General features: G+C 34.6%; 1 protein-coding gene across 5 annotated transcripts in view; it reads left to right on the top strand.

Annotated features, from left to right (window-relative positions):
- LOC150108537 (uncharacterized) overlaps window positions 1–16,084 on the top strand; it is a 284,792-nt gene that overhangs the window by 145,420 nt on the left and 123,288 nt on the right. For all 5 annotated transcript variants that reach the window (XM_090415967.1, XM_090415968.1, XM_090415966.1 and 2 more), the window contains 2 exons: window positions 8,358–8,558; window positions 15,584–15,668. In XM_090415967.1, coding sequence (XP_090272093.1) covers window positions 8,358–8,558; window positions 15,584–15,668 — 286 coding nt within the window. The remainder of the gene's footprint in view (window positions 1–8,357; window positions 8,559–15,583; window positions 15,669–16,084) is intronic.

Genomic DNA, 16,084 nt, shown 5'->3' with positions numbered 1-16,084 from the left:
GTTCCACAAACCATTCACTCATGTTGATGAGTGAATGGTTTCTTTCATTGAGTAAAATAAACACATACTACATTGCACAAAATCCCTCGTATTGAAATGACTGAATATCAAAGTCTTGGTTGCCTTTTTTCTCATATGTATCACTTCCATGTAGAACACTTTTAAAACAATATTGCATAATAAGATTCGTAATTAAACAAAAGTTCAACTACAGTACATAGCAGTGATGTATACAAAAAATGGTGATGAAGTCTTCGATATTCAGTGATTCAGTGAATGAATGATTCAATGATATTCAATTACTGAATATTTACAAAAAATAAAGACTGTTGAATAACATGTACAATGCTGCTGCTCCAAGGGACAATGGTAGTGACCTCTCCTTCACAATGTTTTCTTTTTTTGTAGCTCCTGCTTTATATTGCTATTTATTCATTTAACCCTTAGTCAGTTTATCTTCCTGACCCTGACTATGCCATCTGACATTGCTTCTTCAAGTAATCCCTGACCACTTCCATTGCTTTATGCAGTGATCAGACCACATCTTGATTACTCTGCTTAGATCTGGTCATTGGAATTTGAAAGTCATGAATCATCCTTAATGAGGGTGCAGAAGCAGATAAAGAAATACAATATTGCAATATTTAAAATTTTCTTTGAAACTCTGAGTGATTGAAAATTCCAGAAATTTGAAAATCTCAGCAGTATCAGGGAGTAGGAAGGTTGTTCCAGATTAATTACTGGGCCAGTACTGTTCAGTCTTTAGTCAATGATGCTATCGCTAGACTACAAGGAGATATTCAGTTGTTTTCAGATTAATGTGAAGTTTAAGAGGATGATTAGAAATGGTGTTCATGTTATAGCTCTTCATGAGATTTGAATAAGCTGGAAAGGTCAATAAATGAATAGGGAGTTGTTATTTTAATACAGCTAAATGCTGGATTTTGAAATATGGAATGCACAGATGCTTTTACTCACTTGGTAGAGTATACTGGAAGGAGTGGAGGAAGCAAGTGATCTTGGGTGATTGCAGATGGAAATTTGAAGTTCAGTGGACACTTGCAATATTGAGGAGGATGTTGATAAAAGGATGGTGGTTCCATTGCTTTATATAGTACAACTGCATGTGGATTATTGTGCTTAGATTTATCACCAGGATTTGAAGTGGTCAAAAGTTGCAAAAGGAAGTAATCCTTGAAGAAAGTGTAGAGGCAGATAAAGAAAATAATATTGGGACTATACATATGTTGCCTACGAGAATAGACTGCAAACTACAGTTTAGTGGATAGAAGATAAAGAATGGAGGATATGATTGAGACATTAAACTGTAGAGAAGTATTTACTGGATTGACACTGGGGAGATTTTTCATATGATAGAATGAGAAGACAGAACAAGAACAAACAGCTAGAAGTTGCAAAAGGAAGTAGTGAGTAGGAAGTTGTTTTTTTTTTTTTTCATGTAGAGTGGTAGGAGCATGGAATGCATTGCCTGAGAGGTTGGTGAGAGTGCAAACAGGGAACGAATTTAATTAGTGTTATAATAGACTTTCTGTTATCAAAGGCAGACAGTAAGTCTTAAGACTCCATGGAGGTGCAGAATACTAATACTACTACTAATAATAATTCAAAATAATTTGCTGTATGAAACGGATATAATATTAACATTGTTTAAAACTATAGGCAATATGATATTATTTTGAATTAAAACTGAAAACTTTATTAATAAGAGACCATACGATTTAATGAATAAAATACAAATTGCCAACCAGTTTCACTAGCTACTGTCTAGCATTATCAAGGCAGTACCAGTGTAAATACAAATGCACCAAGTTACATGAATAAAGAAGCACCTATTAGGTTAGTACCTATTAGGCTGTTAAATTTGATAATTCTCGTTTGGACGTGCGCATGCATTAGTTAGAATCCAGTTCATGCCACGTGTTGTGTGGTTTTTCACAAATTGTAGTTCTGTTAAGCTGAGAGAATTGATGAGTTTTACCATATATCTTTGAGAATAGCACCCTGATTTCTATTTAAATTGCTACCTGTGCGTAGCACCACTGCTGCTGATTCTTTAAAAGTTCTGTGTCTGTAGTCATCCTCAATGTAAGGCATGGAACTGTTTTTTCAGTCTATAATGTGATTGGATGTCAAAAAATGGTGAGCTAAACCTGATGTAATTATTCTGTTGTGATTTATGTCTCCCACATGTTCTTTCTGTCTTATTTCAAGACTTCGAGAGGTCTGTCCAATGTACGATAGGCCACACGTGCATGGAATTACATATACTCCAGGATGTTTGAAGAATGGGACTTCATCTTTAGGTGATCTTAAGACCTGTATGATCGTAGTAGTTGGTTTAAAAACCACTCTGATGTTATGAGCTTTTAACATTCTCGCTAATTTTGTGGATACTGAACTAATATATGGAATCACTGCTGTGGACACATATTGAGAATCAGTTACACTTTGTTGGAGGTTGTCTTTGAATAGAAATTTGTTTAAGATGTTGTTGGGGGTATCCATTCAGAGATAGAGTCTTAGCTATTTGCGACTGTTCTAACCGTACATCATCTTCTTTTGAAATAAACTTTAAGGTTCTATTGTGGAGCATATGAATGATGCTGTGTTTTTTGTGATTGATGATGGTTTGATGAATAATGTAGATATCTTCCTGTATCAGTGGGTTTCTTGTAAATGGACAGTTGGGCATTGTTATATTCTCTCTTCACCAGTATGTCAAGAAAGGGTAGTTCATTGTTCTTCTCTAGTTCCATAGTAAATTTGATCTTATTGTGTAGTGTGTTGATTTTATTAAGAAACTCTAGAAGGTTTTCCATGGTAACTTTCCATTTGATGAACACATCATTGACATATCTCTACCATATCGAAGGTATAGGTGAAATGTTGGAAAATATATCTTTTTCAAGTTTTTCCATAAATAGGTCTGCACATGGTGGTGACAAGGAGCTACCCATGGCTAGGACCTTCTGATTGTTTCTATACAATGTTATTTACTATGAAGAAATTTGATTTCAGGCAATGATGGAACAAATGGGTAATGTCCTGAGGGAAGAGATCCTTTAGAATGTCGACTACCTCATCGACCGGAACGTTTGTGAATAGGGACACAACATCTAGACTTGCCATAATGTCAGTTTGTGAAATTGTGACTGTCTTAATTTTTTCAACAAATTGTTGAGAATTAAGACAGTCACAATTTCACAAATTGGACTGTCTTATCCATCCAAATCCATCCACAATTGGACGTAGCGGTATGTTTGTTTTGTGAATCTTCGGCGCGTCATAAAGGCGTGGAGTAATGGGGTGTAAGGATTTGAGTTGTCTTTTTAGTTCTTCTGACCAACTGGCCATGTTTTGGATAAGAGTGTTTGTATCAAGATGATTACTCATGATGGGATTCTTATCTAAGACTTGGTAAGTGGTACTGTCCGATGGTAACAAGTTGATCTTATCAAAGTAATCTTTCGAGTTTAGAATGACTGTTGAATTGCCGTTATCTGCTTTTGTGATTATAATATCTTTGTTGTTCCATAAATTATGAATTGCCTTTTTATCATATGGAGTAGTGTTAGGTACTGGTGGTTTTGGCGAAGCAAGAATAATCGTACTGTTGAATCTGATAGCATTGGCTGTGGCCTCTGGAAGATGATAAAGACTTTTTTCTATCCCACATATGAAATCCATTTTGGAATGTAATTTGGGGTGATAGAAAAGTTGAAACCCTTTTTAATTATTTCAGATTCATGATTAGAAAGCCTGTAATCAGATAAGTTGAAATTTTTTTGTTTATTTTTACTAGAAAGGCAGATAATGTATCTTCATTGTGGGGCCAGATGGCAAAGTTGTCATTGATATAACGTACCCAAAATGAAGGCTGAGGTTGCATGAATAATAAAAAAAAAAGGGGGGGGGATTTTTTCTAAATGTTCTACATGAAAGTTGTAAAAGCAGGAGAGAGTGGACTCCCCATAGTGGTCCCTTCAACTTGTCTATAAATCTGTTCATACAAATAAAATAACCTGAATGTATATCAGAGTCAAATATTTTGACTACTATGCCCAGCGGAAAAGCTTGTGAGAGTACATGAAGAGACTCTGCCAGAGGTGTGCTAATGAATGTGGACTCAATGTTGAAGCTGACCATTAATCAGTAAGTTGAAGAGATAAATTTCTTACTTTATCCAGGAAAATGGAAGAATTTTCATGAAAGAACAGGAATTGCCAATCTGAGAAATGGGCTTAAAACTTAGCAATGCGATATGTGGGAGAATCTATAAAATGCATGATTGGACAAAGAGCAATGCATTCCTTGTGGATCTTAGTCAAACCACAGAAGCATGGATTCTTAGCAAAATAAGTTTTGTCTACAGTATCTCCATCAATACTAGTAACTTCATCTAGTAGTGGGGTTAGTTTTCTGAGTTTGGCTGTTAAGTGGCACATAGCAAAAGAGATATTTTTCCTTTTGTATTCTGAAGAGTTCTTAACAACAGTAACTTTTCCCTTGTCTCTTTTTGTAATAATAAGACAACTGTTGTGTCTTAGCAATTCTAGAGTTTTAATTTCTTCTAAAGAAATATTTGAAAGAGGATTCAGACCATAATATCTTTTGGTCTGAATCACTATTCTTCCATTGTTGCTGCATAAGTTGAACGTTTGTTTTAAAGAAAATGACGAAGTCTTACTCCATTGGCCAAGCCTAAACTGAACTTGAATGACTGTCAAAGATGGGAGAGTCTTATTCAAATCAATCAACATCATTAGCTTATAAAATTTAAATAATACAGCGATTACTCTGTTATGCATTTGTATTGGTCTATGTATAACAGGCCTGGTTATGAATTAACATGAATTAACATGAATTAACATTCATGTTAATAGCCCAGATATGTGGTCACAAATACGGACATCTTTGAGCCCTTTGAACAGATGGCATAGCGGTCAAATTCTTAGCCTTCTAGCGATTTTAAACCATCCAGATGGAAGAGGCAGGGTGTATGCTGAGCAACAGCTCCTAGAAATCAGTGGCTGTGATTAGTTATTGCATCAACCAATCCAATCGAACGGTCTCATTTGTCATGAATTGCTGTTTTTGTTTTCTGAGTTTCATCTGTTTTGCTGGTGTGAATTGGAAAGTGATGTTTAGGACACCGATATAGACAAGTTTTTAATTATAATTTTCTATAAATAATTTATAACTTTTTTGCCCATATTTACAATGGGAAACACTGTTGACAATCTACTAAATATCCTGTTGTCTGACAGTTTTTGTGGATTGTATGATTCTAGTCGACCTCTTCCTCCTCTTTCAAATTTTACACCTTTGAGTAATTCAAATATACCAACCAAATATAGCATTCTCCTTCATTAGTGGTTTCTAATATATCTTAAAACAAACACATTGTTCCTTCACTCTATGCTGATTTAGTTACAATTAATTGATAAATTAAAGTATTCAAAGTTATCCTTTTAATTAATTAATTTCATTGGACCAATTAAGATGAGCATTGTTGTACTGTACACTCTTAAAAGTTTCATACATCAATAAAAATATTGATGTGAATTTTGTAGCGGGGGTTGCATGAGCCACACCATGCCACAGAACATCCAACTGAAATGGGTGTTCTGTGCAATTATGTGCAAAGATGCATGGATAAGCTGATAAATAATCATCATGATTATCTTTAATATGAATGTTCCAAGTTAAGAGAGAGAGAGAGAGAGAGAGATAATAAATTAGAAGCAAAAATACATGAATAAGCTTATTATTATTATTATCCCAAGACCCCCCCCCGCATGGAGTCAAATACTCATTGTGAGAGGTCCCTTTGTCATACACACAGCTCATCTTGCTGTACCTTAAATACATTCAAATTCTCTGCAGACACCACACTCTCAGGCATTGCATTCGAATCATTCACATCGTTCCATGCAAAAAACCTGCTTCTCTCTCACTTGCTCACATCCCCCTTATACAGCTTCCAGGAATGACGTCTTGTTCTCTCCCTATCTCCCACTTTTTTTATGAAAAAACCTCTTCAACATTAATCCTATAACAACCCCTTACCAACTTGTATGTCTCTATAATATAACCCTCTTCCTCCTATCCAGTAGACTCTGTAACTTGCATGATCTCAACCTTTCTTCATACTTAATTTTCCACAGACTAGTTCTGCAACCTTTGCTATGCTACAGTATGATTTTTGCTATTTTTGCACAAATAAACCATAAATAAACTAGATCAAACCCAAGACTAGAAACTGCCTTAGTTAATTGCCTCTGGACCTTTTCAATATCCCTTCATCCTTTTGAAAACCAGGTGACCAAATCTGTACACAGTAGTCCATATATGGCCTAATCAAGTCCTTATACAATGGAACCAGAATCTCTTTACTTCTATAAGTCAGTGCCCTCTAAATTTTAGATCCATATCCACCATAACCCTAAAATATCTTATTTTCTCTATCTCTAACAATATATCTCCACCAAGTGTAAACTCTACATCCCATCTTTGTTTTCCATATTTTAAAACTACATTTTGCAACATTGAACTGGTATCCCTACCTCTATGTCCCTTCACTCTGTCTATTCTTCACTTTGACTTCCTGGGGCAAGAATGTTTCAGTCTGTTCCAAATGAACCAAACAACTGAATATCCCCATTCAAATCTTCTCCAATATCATTAAGGTACATGTCAAACAGCAATGGTCCTAAAACAGATCCTCGAGGCACACCATTAGTGACTTTCCACTTCCAGAATATTGCTCCCCCATACACAATTTGATGATGTCTATTATATAGCCAATCTCCAATCCAACACACTAATCTGATATCCTAGTTTGGCCATCATCTTATCATGTGGTAATCTATTAAAAGAATTTGCAAAATCTAAGTACACTACTATGTATCCATCTCCCTTGTCCAATGCAGCTTATTGTCATAAGTAAGTATGTTACTAAATTTCCCCTTACATGATTGTTACATGTATGTTACATGATTTCCCCTTAGCAAATCCATGTGGTTCATTAAAGATAATGGCACTGTTGTCAACACAATTCTGTATCCTGTTTCTTCTCAGTAATCTTTCCAACACTTTAGCTACAACACCTGATATGCAGATTGTCCTATAATTTGATGCTCGAGTTCTGTCACCTTCCTTATTATTATTATTATTTATGGCTTCTGCATGGAGTCTAAAGTCTCATTGCAGGAGACCCAAATCAACCATCATACACACAAATCCTATCTTACCTTTCCTAGAATCCATTCACCATCAGGGAGCTCACAACCAATTCTAGCAATCCATTCCACTCACTCACCACTCTTCATGCAAAAAACACACCCTAACTTCCACGGATGGTCTCTAGTTCTCTGACTGTTTGTCGTATATTGAAAAATTTCACTTGCATCAATTTTATAAAACACCTTTAATATCTTAAAAATTTCTGTCATGTCCCCCTTTTTTCTGTCTATCAACTAAACTTTGCATCAAACTATAAATATATATACATGTAATGAAGCAGTACATTTTGCCTTCCTTTCACTCCTTTGGAACTGGCTCAGTGTAAGACTCATATAACATAAATAAGTAAGGTTGTAATAGTTATAAATAATAATTGTTATACTTAATGAGATTGCTCCAAGTTTTAAAAGTGACATCCCAACTAAATACATGTTTAACGACATGACGTTTAACAAATGATGCCGGTTGTTGCAGTTCGTTGTCGTTGGTGGATTGAGTAGAGTGTTGGTGTTGAGTGGAGTTGGTGGAGATAAAGAGTTGTAGAGTAGGTGCCCTGCCTTGATGAGTCTTTGGACTCCTTGGAGGTATCACATAATAATAATATATATATATTTGAAATATAATAATATTATTATTATTATATTACTCATCGAGGGAGGGCATCTACTCTACAACTCTGCTTCCACCACTCACAATCCACCAACTGACCACAACTATATCAACGGCATCTACCGCCGACCACCACCACTAGTATTCCCACAGATAATCACAAATATCCATGCCCACGGCAGGATTCGAACCCACAGCCTCTTGACTGAGAGCAGACATGCTAACCACTTGGCAAGCCAGGCTGGCGATATATGATATATTTAAATGATATATAGTAATCATTTAAAAAGATCTGATGTATCTACAAAAATCTCAATGTTTCGTAAATGATATCAAGTGCAAAGTAGCATGCATATTTATTATATACAGAATTCCTGCGTGCTTTTGTTTTTTTGCTTTTCATTTTGCTGATTTCTTTTATTCTGTCTTCTTTGATAAATTAAATTTGTCACATATAGAACATGTGAAAATTTTATTCACAGATGGACAAGAAATATAGAACTATCTTCTGAGTCAGACACTTCAGATAGCAGAGATTCTGACAGCAGCTATAGTCCAGAGGAAGGATCATATGATGGTGTTTTAGGGTGCATTATCAATAGGTGCATGGATGATGAAGCTATTCGTCAGGGACTTCCTGGGGCAAGAATGTTTCAGCCTGTTCCAAATGAACCAAGACAGAAGTAAGTAAAATACTATTATGATGCAGTGAACATCTGATTCGAATTTTGGGATTTAGCAAATGATATGGACAATAAGTTATTGGACCATCAGGTGTTAAGTAAGAAAAATCATTGTTTTCATTTTTGATATTTTTCTTCTAGTTTTAACGATAGTAATATAATGAAAATTTATTATTTCACAGAAGTTTATTATCAGTTATTATATGCCATTTCTGATACCACTTACAGGATTCAACATCAAAATGGAATCACTGGTTACACCTTTATAAGCGGTTCAGAAATAAGCTTAAAAAACAATTTAGAAGAGTATTTTAATATAGCATTCTGAGCTTCTGCATTCAATATTAGGTATTATGAATAGGATAATTAAGTGTATGTATGAATCTTAAAATTTAATTTAGAGATTTGAGATATGTACAATCCTCCAATATAATAACCAGAATAATAAAAGCATTTATGAAGCCTTTAAGATTTTACATGGTGGGAAAGTAAAAGATTTATATATTTGTAATATGAAAGTTTTATTTGGGGGGGATACAAAGATAGGAATGTAATCTTGTGGATCATTCACATTTAATATGATGATGGATTAAAAGAAAAGATAAAAAAAATCCAAGACTTATTATTATTACATTTTGATGTAACTTCTGCCTATGAAAGGCTGCAGATTTATAGTATGATAATGCCTGAGTGGGGTAAGAATTTTTTCTCTATTTTTTATTAATTCAATATATATTTTAATTATATTTTACATAGTAAGTGGGGTGGTGGTGGTCTCGCATATGGCAGCAAAGTTCACCTCAGTCCTGAAGATAGTCAGAAATATCCACGACATGGTTGGATCAAACCCATAGCCCAGTGGTCAGCAACCTTTTTGGATTGAAGAGCCATTTTTAAAATTATATCTGTTAAAAAAAAATTTAGGGAGCCGCATGCAGTGAAGAGCAACCAATGGTTCGCAGGTTGCATGCAGCCCTCTCAAGTTTTTTGTGCGGTCCACAGTGTTCGTTTTGTATGGCAGAATTAGTATATTTTAATTAAAAATCAATTTTATGAATGTTGATTTTTACATGTGGATTTATTTGTGCAGGTTAAAAAATTAAAATATACTTAAATAATGGAAAATAAATTAATACTTTCTTATCAAAGAAAAAGAAAATATTCTTTATGAGGATCGAACCGAGTATTTGATTTACTATTTAATTGCTCATCACTTTTTTTTTTCTTTTTTTTTTTTACAGTAACACGTTATCATATTTTTGTAAAACACTGGGGTGGCATATCACACGAAATTATATGATATTTTTAAATATTAAATAATAAAACAAAGATTTGCTCCTCCTTACAAAAACATATGTATAAAATCCAATACCATACCTATTTCTTTAATTTTTTTTTAAATTTAAAATATCTTCTTAGTGCGACTTTTGCTGTTGAACTTATTATTATTATTATTATTATTATTATTATTCAGGCCTCCAAGGAGTCAAAAGACTCATCGAGGGAGGTCCTTCCTAAGACATAAAGTCTGTCAAGACTCACTGAGGGGAGGTCCCCCCCTGAGAAACACAAAGTCTATCATACCACTCTTTAAACTCACTGACCGTTCTCGCTCCCACCACTCCATCAGGCAATGCATTCCACGGCTCAACCACCCTCCACACAAAGAAACCACTCCTTACCCTCTTGCTCACAGTTTCCTTTCGTAACTTCCAGGGATGGCCTCTTGTCATCACTCCTTCCCGCTGATCAACCAAGCGAAAGAACTCCCCAGTGTCAACCCTGTAACCACCTCTCAACAGTTTAAAAGTCTCAATCATATCACCTCTCCTTCTTCTATCCACCAAACTCTGCAGTCCACATTCTCTCAGCCGATCCTCATAACTATCCTTGTACAGTCCTGAAACCATCTTTGTCATCCGTCTTTGTATCCTTTCCACAGTTAATTTATCCCCTTCAAATCCTGGGGACCAAATCTGAGAACAATAGTCCAAGTGTGGTCTGATCAGAGACTTATACAATGGAATGATAACCCTCTTATCTCTGCAGGTCAGTGTCCTTCTCATAATAGCAGCAATCCTCTGTGTTACCTTCACCACCTTTGCAATATGTCCCCTAAACTTCAGGTTTCTATCAATCATCAACCCCAGATCTCTTGTCTCCCCTACTTCTTCCAGTATAACTCCTCCCATAGAGTATGCAGCATCCCATCGATGTTTCCCAAACCTCAAGACCTTACATTTTGCTGCATTAAACTGATACCCCCATTCATTTGCCCATCTATCTAGCTTATTTAAATCCTCTTGCAGGGCTACCACATCTGCACTATTACTAATAATCCTTCACTTCTTGGGATATTTCTCAATATGTGCCGAATACGCAGTAATTTTCATTTTCAAACATGATGAAAGACTCATGTTGTTTAGTAGGTTTTTGAACTTACTTTTAATAAAAATCACATTAGAAAATATTTGCTCACAGAAATATGTCGATCTGAAAATCGATAGAAGTCCAAATGCTTATGTTTGAAATCACCAAATGTAAGTGTCCGGTAAACAATTCCACGTGTGAAATACAATCTGATCTTGCTTTTTAAGATCTTCTATTTCAGACCATTTTTTTTGTATTGCAAAGGTAGATTTTTGTCTTTCCAACTTTTCCAGGTCAGCTTTAAGATTTCTAAATTTTGAATTCCACAAATCCTGGGTTTTCAGGTCCTCTAATTGAAGTTGAAATGCAGCCTCATCAATTCCAGCAAAAGGCGAAAAATTTAATTCGGTAGGATTAATTTCAAGTGGTCGCAATAAAAATGACATAGTTGCCTTGTTCTTTCTAAATTCCTCAAATCTCCCATTAAATGCAGATCGCATATTTACCACAATTTCTTTGAAAAAGGTTAAATTTATGGAGTTATTATCAGCTTGTTATTGTTGATATTTCTTCAACGTAGGAAAATGTAATAATGTGCATTACATTATTACATTTTGAAATATAATTTTTGTTCAAACGAAGTCAATTCTTCTAAAAGCAAAACTGCAGTATTTCCCTTTCCCTGTAGTTTCTTATTTAGTGCATTTAAATGGGAAGTCATATCCACCATAAAGTAGAATTTTTGTAAAATATAAATAGAATGTAAAGAAGGATTATCATGTATGATTTCAAAGAGTTCAAACACGAAAGTATTAAATTTTTCAGCATCGCATGTACTATTTTCAATTGTAAAATATCCTTGACTTAATGTAAAATGGCCTTGATTAAATATAAAATGACCTTAATTTATTACAAATGCTAAATTTAGGGGTTTTAGTTTCTAATTTAATAAATAACATTCATTTTGCATTATTCAAAAATAGATTGTTTAATAACGAAAAGAGCCGCAATTATTCATTCAAAGAGCTGCAGGTTGCCGACCCCTGCCATAGCCTTTTCAATAAATTAAAGATGCCAAGAAATTATATTCTTGGTTTAATCCTTTATCTAAGTGTAAGCAAACAAGGTTTTCACCTGAAGTAATTTCAGGACTGAGCAACTCATATATAGAGGCTAATAACTTCACATCATTTGTCTTAGTGGATTAAACCAAGAATATCATTTCTTGGCATCTTTAATTTATAGTATAAGCAAGTGGAAAAACTTCCAACATCTGTCTCTAATCCAGAGTATTTTAATAACAAGGTGTGACACCTTTTGGCTACTTGTATATAGAAATATGACTTCTGCATTACTTCAATCTTTGTATCACTTCTGGGTCTGACTCCCACTGATGAGACTTCAATAAAGATCAAAACTGGTCTGGGTAGTGGCCCATTCCATAATGCATAACATTGTACATGTCTGTAAGGATATGTGCATTACATTATTATTATTATTATTCAGGCCACCATAGAGTCAAAAGGCTCATCATGGGAGGTCCCTCCTAGGAAACACAAAGTCCATCATACCATTCCTTAAATGCATTGACCATTCTCGCTCTCATCACTCCATCAGGCAATGCATTCTATGGTTCAACCACCCTCCATGCAAAGAAACCACTCCTCACCCTCTTTCTCACAGTTTCCTTTCATAACTTCCAGGAATGGCCCCTTGTCATGACTCCTTCCCGCTGTTCAACCAAGCGAAAGAACTCCCCAGTGTCAACCCTGTAACCACCTCTCAACAGTTTAAAAGTCTCAATCATATCACCTCTCCTTCTATCCACCAAACTCTGTAGTCTAACCTAACCTAACCTGATCCTCCTAACTAACATTGTACAGTTCTTACACCATCTTTGTTATCTGCCTTTGTACCCTTTCCACAGTTAATTTATCCCCTTCAAATCCTGGGGACCAAATCTGAGAACAATATGCAATACTAAGGCAATTGATGCGAATTCATTAGCCTCTATATACAATTTGCCCAGTTGTGAAGTTACTTCACATGCAAACTTTGTTTGCTTACACTTGGATAAAGAATTAAACCAAGAATATAATTTCTTGGCATTAATTTATTACAAATTGGTAGTATGGAGCATAGCTTTCCATTTCACTATACAAAAATAAATGCAACTGTTCCCTTCCTAGACACACACACACTGATTATGTGATTACTGAATGGGTCATTATCCTTTTCTATTTATAAGAAATTTACACGCACACACATACTGGAAGGTATTTACATATGCAATCATACCACCATCCATCCCAGCAGTTTGATATCCTCAAAATACATATACGGAACCATGGTTGTTTGTACTGATGTCCTTGCACTGTACTTATTATTTTTGCAACATTTTTTTTTTAAGCCAGTGGTCACAAGACTTGAAAAATAGACAAAATATTGCATGTTTGCAACCTCATAGTCATCCAGCTAAAAAAAACCATCTAAACAAAGATGGTTTTTTTGCAACCATCTAAACAAAGTGCTTACCAAGTTTGCAAGTTCTTGTTAGAAATCCAGTGAAATATTTGTAAGTGCAATAAATTAATTATTTTTCTCTGGTGCTGATACTATGAAACACTGTTATGAGACTAATAAGTTGTGAGAGAAGTTCATCACATATATAAAGAAGAATATTGCAGAGGGTAATATATAGTGGGAGAATGAGGGTTATCCATGGAAACTGTATTATAAGGGTAATGAGAAAGAAGAAGTGAACTTTTTTATTCTTCATGGTGGGGTTGGTTAATGAGTGAAATGCATTCTAGAGTGGGTAGTGAATGCTGCAATGCTGAATGTTTTCAAGGCAAGATAAGTTATGTATTGTGGTCTGAGTTTTATTGTTATATACTTGGTTAATACATATGTAGAAAATGTAAAATTTATTAAAACTGCAATGTGTTTTGACCAATGATACATGGATATTGTCAGAGAGAGAGAGAGAGAGAGAGAGAAGATGAATAAGTTAACTACATTCAAAACATGAATCCCAAAATAATGAGTCACATAGTATGTGCTTACTAGCTCATGTCTCATCACAGCTGAGTTGACAGGAAAATTCATTATTAGAGTGTGTTTTCCTGTTGCATCATTCTCCAGATATATTGGAGTTTTGATAAATTCTATTTTTTTCTACGAATGGGTTAACCTTCTAAGTATATAACAACATGTCTAACACATATTCCTTTATATTATCTGATTACTATTCGGAATATTAGGAGTTTATCTTTTTATAACTCTATGAAGGCCTGGAAATAACATTATAAACACTGTATAGTTTATCCACTTGATCAAATAGCATATTATAGTCAACTAGAAGTTGTGTTCGTGTTTTCATGTGTCCTGTATATGCATAGGTTCTTGTTAATAGCATAACGAGAGTAGCTTACTATACTGACTACCATATGACTACATATGGTACTTAGATATCCCATATCTAAGTACCATAGATATCCCATAATGCATCATGCACCAATTATGTTACCTTTGCTGAAGTCTCATCAGTGGTTTAGCTTTCAATGAGTGGGAATCTAAACCTATGAATATACTGCAGTTATATTAAGGTGATGCACTTCGGAAGGATGAGATCACCTGCTGTGTACTATATTAATGGAAATGAACTGCAAAAAAGTTGATGAGACTTGGGAGTTATTGTAGACAGAGAACTTAAGTTTCGAGGGCATATTGCAAAGGTTGCCAAAACTTCACATCAGATTACATGGTTATTGAAGAACACACTGACAAGCAGGGATAAGGAAGTGATTGTCTCACTTTATAAGGCATTAATAAGACCTCATTTGGACTAATGTGCACAGATCTAGTCACCTGGATTTCTTGGTAATGTGGAAATGGTGGAGAGGATTCAGAGGTGGGTTATGAAAATTGTTGCAGGCCTGTGGGATGTCTCCTACGAGGATAGATTGAGAGTCTGTAGGCTTCAAAAACTTGTTGATAGACGTAGGAGAGGAGTATGATAAAGGCATATAAATTATTAAAAAGGCTTTATAGTATTGATACTGATAACTTTTTTAAGACCAGTGCAGGAAGGGAGAGAACAAGGGGTCATCCCTGGAGATTGTGTAAGAGTGTGGTTAACAAGGGTGTTAGGACTAGATTTTTTGCTTAGAGGGTTTGTAAATGGGTGGAATGCATTTGCCAGAGGTGGTTGTGAATGCTTCATCTGTGAATGAGTTTAAGGGGAAGTACGACAGGTATTGTGTGAATAACAGTTAGTATGTCAATGTTGGGTCTCCCGTGATGAGTCTTTTGACTCCATGGAGGCACCTTATATATATATAATATATACATGGTAATTATATAATATACATGGTAATGTATATTATATAATATACATGGTAACTATTTAATTACTTACTAAGATCACTTTCTGATGTTACATAGCTCTGTGTTTTTCTGATTAAAAGAAAAAGTTGATTGATGTAAAATGTTCTGAATAGTAACACTGATTTACATGGTCAAGATATTTTTATGTGTACATATATATTAATTTTATATATGTTTTATATATGTGTACATACAACATTATATATAAAATATGCTAATTGCATATTAAGTAGCTATCATATATTTAATACTATTTTTAAATTTAGGGCTGAATTGAGTCCACATCTAATTAGTGCATGTGAAACAGTAAATAAATATTTGAAAAATCCTGGAGATGCTTCAGAAAATTTGGTGAGAATGCATTTTAGATATATTTAAATAACAGTGATATAAAAGGAATTTTCTGATTTGTTTTTACATTTTTAGTATCTCCAGTTTTAGAATTAACTGATAAGATTTTTTTGTTTGTTTGTTTTGTCAAGTGCATGGAATTATATTGCATTGCTTGGTATCATTATCATATTAATAACATACTGATTATTTTGGTCCTCTCTGCACTTCTTCTTTCCCCAATCCTTTCTTCCAAAATCCAGGAAACTGATCAGGAGCAGAGTAATCCAGCTATGGTTGTATCAAATCCTAGTAATACTAATTTCTTTATTTACCACTTCTTATATCCTTCTCAGTTTCAGCAGTCCTTTTCACAATCATCTGAACTCCAGTTCTCTTTTTTTCACTGTCATACACCTTATATATTCTTGCATTGA

This window comes from Typopeltis vanoorti, chromosome 3 (genome assembly GCF_054136105.1).
Source record: "Typopeltis vanoorti isolate ZY-2024b chromosome 3, IOZ_Tvanoo_1.0, whole genome shotgun sequence".
Lineage (NCBI taxonomy): Eukaryota > Metazoa > Arthropoda > Arachnida > Uropygi > Thelyphonidae > Typopeltis > Typopeltis vanoorti.
Note: the sequence above shows the minus strand (reverse complement) of the source record. Positions and strands in the feature narration are given on the sequence as shown.